The 4,874-nt window shown below is 36.0% G+C and overlaps 1 protein-coding gene across 1 annotated transcript in view; it reads left to right on the top strand.

Annotated features, from left to right (window-relative positions):
- Positions 1-4,629, top strand: part of LOC138175697 (lamin tail domain-containing protein 1-like) — an 88,841-nt gene extending 84,212 nt beyond the window's left edge. The window contains exon 8 of the mRNA XM_069106210.1: positions 4,524-4,629. Coding sequence (XP_068962311.1) covers positions 4,524-4,629 — 106 coding nt within the window. The remainder of the gene's footprint in view (positions 1-4,523) is intronic.
- The last annotated feature ends 245 nt before the right edge of the window (positions 4,630-4,874 follow it).

Here is a 4,874-nt window from a genome sequence, read left to right as displayed (position 1 = left end):
TCTCTCTCTCTCTCTCTCTCTCTCTCTCTCTCTCTCTCTCTCTCCCCTTCTCCTCTTTCCTCCCTCTCTCTCTCTCCTTTTACCCTGTCCCTCCTCAAAAGTATTTTCCTTCTGACCATCACCTCCCCCAATCCAGTATCCCTTCTATCAGTCTCCCTTCTCTTATCCCTTTCCCCTCCTACTTCCTTGTATAGCAAGACAGATTTCTATATCCAACTTACTGTATATGTTATTCCCTCCTTGAGTCAATTACAGTTCAGGTTCAAGTGTCTTCTGCCACTCCACCACCCATTTTCCCCTCTACTATAAAAACTCTTTCACAACTCTTTTATGTGAAATAATTTATCCCATTTTCCCTTTTCCCTTCCCCTTTCCCTTAGTGCATTCCTCTTTCTCAACCCTTAATTTATTTTTTTAGATATTATGCTATTACAGTCAACTCACACACACCTATGCCCTCTGTCTATGTATACTTCTAACTGCTTTAATAATGATAAAATTCTTAGGAGTTGCAAGTATTATCTTCCCATGAAGGAATGTAAACTATTTAATTATATTGAATCCCTTAAGATTTCTCTTTCCTGTTTTACCTTTTTATGCTTCTCAAGAACCTTGTATTTGAAAGTCAGATTTTCTATTCAGCTGGGTTTTTTTTCTCATCCGGAATACTTGAAACTCCTCTATGTAAATGTAGATTTTTTTCCCCTGAAGGATTATACCCTGTTTTGCTGGGTAGGTGATTCTTGATTCTGATCCTAGCTCCTTTGCCCTCCAGAATATCATATTCCAAGCCCTTTGATCCTTTACTGTAGAAACTGCTAAATCTTTTATTATCGTATGACTTCACGATATTTGAATTTTTTCTTTCTGATTGCTTGCAATATTTTCCCCTTGACCTGAAAGCTCCAGAATTTGCCTATAATATTCCTAGGAGTTATTGTTTTGGGATCTGTTTCAGGAGGAGATTGGTGGATTCTTTCCATTTCTATTTTACTTTCTGGTTCTAGGATATTAGGATAGTTTTCCTTGACAATTTCTTGAAAGATAATATCTCAGCTCTTTTATGATCATGATGTTCAGGTAGTCCAATAACCCTTAAATTGTCCTTCTAATTGCCCAGTCCAAATTTTTGAGGAATTATTTTCTCCTTTTCCATTTGACCAATTCTGCTTTTTAAGGATTTCTTCTTCTTAGTGAATTTTTTTTACATCTTTTTCCATTTGGCCAATTCTGCTTTTCAAGGTGTTCTTTTCAGTGGATGGTCTATTCTATTTTTTTAGGTATTATTTTCTTCAGTAATTTTTTGTGCCTCCTTTACCAAGATGTTGACTCTTTTTTTCATGATTTTCTTACATTACTCTCATTTTTCCTCCAATTTTTCCTCTACCTCTTATTTGATTTTTAAAATAATTTTTGAGCTCTTCCAAGAAACCTCTTTCGGCCCAAGAACAGTTCACATTTTTCTTTAAGGCTTTGAATGTCACTGTTTTGGCTTTGTTGTTTTCTTCTGAATTTCTGCTTTGATCTCTGTCACAATAGCAACTTTCTGAGGTCAAGTTCTTTTGTGTTGTTGTTTGTTCATTTTTCAGCCTATTTCTTTACTTTTAATTTTATATTAAAGTTGGGATCTGCTCCCAAGGTGAAAGGAGCATTGTGCCAAAGTGTGAGTTTTTCATGCTGCTGTTTTCAGCAATGTAATTTGGCAACCAAAAAAAAAAATACAAAACCTAATGCAGGCTTGAGCTACATTAGGAGAAGCATAGCTTTTAGGAATAAATAGATGACAATCTCTCAGTACTCTGCCACAGTCAGACAACATTTGGACAGGACATCGATAAATTAGAGAGCAACCAGTATGGTGGACAGCTTGAAATACATGTTACCATCAGTGGAAGGTATTGGAAATGTTTAGCCTAGATAAGAGAGAACTCAGATAATATGTGATAGCTGTGTTTAAGTATTTGAAGGGCTGCCATGTGAAAGAGGTCTTAATGATTTGTCCCTTTTTTGGCGGCAAAATCATAACCAGGAGAAAAAGGGGGACATTGCAAAAAGGAAAATTAAGACTTGATGTCTAGAAAAACTTCCTAACAATTAGACTTTTATAAAAGCAGAATATCCATGAGATAATGGGTTCACCATCACTGGAGATCTTAGAGCAGAGGCTGGATAATTACTTATCAATAAGTAATAGTGAGAAACCCTTTTCAGATATGGGTTGTACTATATATATATATATGTCTAATGAGGTCCCTTCCAACTTTGCAATTCTGTGATACTGTGGCAGTTCCCTAACACTGCTAGAACTGCATGTTTTCAAGTAAAGAACCAGACACAGACGTACATATCTGTCACCTGAGGACCAGACTAAGTGCAGAGGAGGTAATCACCAAAAAGCGATCAAGTATCTTAAGTATTTCATAGAGGAAAACTTACAACAATCAAAATGGGGCCCTTAAAGTATTAAAATACAGCATCCGTAGTTAATTGATCCCTATTGCTAAAAAAAAAAAAAGCAAGTGAAACACTACAGAACAAAATTAAAATTATAAAGAACACAGAATAATTACTGGTTTCACATTAAACTTTAGTTCTTATCAATTACTACTTAATCTAACTTCTCTCCTCTTTTTTCCTCCTCCAACATAATCCCCAGTCTACCTTTAAGATTCTTCTCCTTTCCAAATTGAGACAAACAATGGACAATGATTGTCTGTATGAGATGCCCTTGAATGTTCATAAAAATTGTTACCCATATAATCACTCTGATTCCTTTGAAATTCATCATTTCTTTAATAATTACTTTGCACTTGTGCCAATTTTGGCCTAACAATTAACACCAAGAAAACACAGGTGCTCCACCAGCCAGCACCATGCCATCCATGTGTGGAACCACCGGTTACGGCAAATGGAGAAGTTTTGAATACAGTGGATAAGTTCACTTACCTTGACAGTATACTTTCCAGGGATATAAGTGTTGATAATGAGGTTGATCACATGCATTGCCAGAGCTAACTCAGTGTCTGGGAGGCTCCAAAGGAAAGTTTGGGAAAGAAGAGGTATTAGACTGGCTACCAAAATGAAGATCTATGGAGCCATTATGCTTACCTCATTGTTGTATATCTGTGAAATCTGGATAGTATACCAGTGGCATGGCAAGAAACTAAATTGCTTCCTTTTGAATTGTCTTAGGAAGATTCTGGAGATCACCTGTCAGGATAAGCTACTGGACACTGAGATCCTTTCTCAAACCAAACTGCCAAGCATTCAGACTCTACTGCAGAAAGCACAACTTCAATGGGCTGGCCACACTATTCAAATGCCAAATGTACACTTGCCTAAAAGACTATTTTACAGAGAACTCATACAAGCCAAGCATTCACATGGTGGTCAGAAGAACCAATACAAAGACACTCTCAAGATCTCTCTGAAGAACTTTGGAATTGATTATGACATGGGAGATACTGACACAGAACCACTCAGCATGGTGTACCCACATCAAACAAGTCACTGTGCTATGTGAGCAAAGCAGAATTAAAGTCGCTCAAAAGAAATGTGAGATGCAAAAATTTAAAGAATCTATCCTGAATGTTCACATGAACCATTTTTGCCCTACCTGTGGTAGAACATTCCAAGCTCATATAGGTCTGAGCAGTCACAGTCAGATACACTGTCACTTGAGTTGTTACTGATGCCATATTGGTACTCTTCAAGACCTAAGGACAACAACCACCTCCAACCAACCAACTTTTCATATACCTGTTATATGTATAGAAGTTTAAATGATACAAAACTCATGATTTTCAGTTTGTTTTCAAGACCAATAGCATAGTTTGACCAAGCACCAAAAGCTAAGGACAGCAACCACCTCCAACCAACCAACTTTGCATATACCTGTTATATGTGTAGAAGTTTCAATGATACAAAACTCATGATATCAGTTTGTTTCTAAGACCAATAACATAGTTTGACCAAGCACCAAAAGCAGAACCAGAAATATTTTTAAAACTTGGAAAATAGGAAATTATGATGTAGTATATTTCACTAGAGTTCTAGCACCCACCCCACCAGATATTTAATCGTTATGGCATTAATAAATGTATGAATGTATAGGAATTTATGAGGAAATTTTCTGGCTGGTAAAATTAATTTGCAAACGAAAATATTTGTGTAATAATAAAGGATACGTGTTGAGAACTGGTAGCATTCATGCCTCTCCCCCACCCAAGCTGTGATCATTTGTGACTTGAAATATCATATTTATTTCCTTTTTAAAATAAGTCTATTGAAAACTTTAACTTAATAATAATGAAAAATTTCCTTTCATGTAGTTTAAAAAGCATTCGAGAGCTTAAGGACTATGTTTCAAATCACTATGTAATGCTGTTCTGAAGGCTTTGGTTTGAAAATGAAAAGGAAATCCTTCCTTCTTGTTGTTTTAGTTTATTACAGAATTTGTTTTAGTACAAAAATCTCATCTTGAAACATTAACTTGATTCCTGCATTCCATCTTCCCTTCTTAGTCCCCTACTCTTTGTCTGCTGGAACCGGAAGAAACAAAACTATGAATACAAGTCACCTGAATCACAAAAGCAGCAGGAAATCAGCTCCATCTTCAGGGGTGAGTAACAGTGTTATAAATCTTATGTGTATTTTTTTTTCAATCTTAGGGGGAAAAAACATCATTAGAAGTCTCTTTAAAGCTTATTGTGGAACTGGACATTTTGTAATAGCCTCAGGTCCTTAGTTTTCCATAAAAATTGGAAGATCTATCTATATTTATTTTGTTTTCCCTATTAGCTCGCAAGGTACAAAGAGAGTAGGAAACAAGCTTCAGTTTTATATTATTATCCCCCAGTGCCTAGTACTGCATA

Source organism: Petaurus breviceps, unplaced genomic scaffold (assembly GCF_028583685.1).
Source record: "Petaurus breviceps papuanus isolate PSGF00001 unplaced genomic scaffold, PetGlider_PUasm1.0 79, whole genome shotgun sequence".
Taxonomy (NCBI): domain Eukaryota; kingdom Metazoa; phylum Chordata; class Mammalia; order Diprotodontia; family Petauridae; genus Petaurus; species Petaurus breviceps.
Note: the sequence above shows the minus strand (reverse complement) of the source record. Positions and strands in the feature narration are given on the sequence as shown.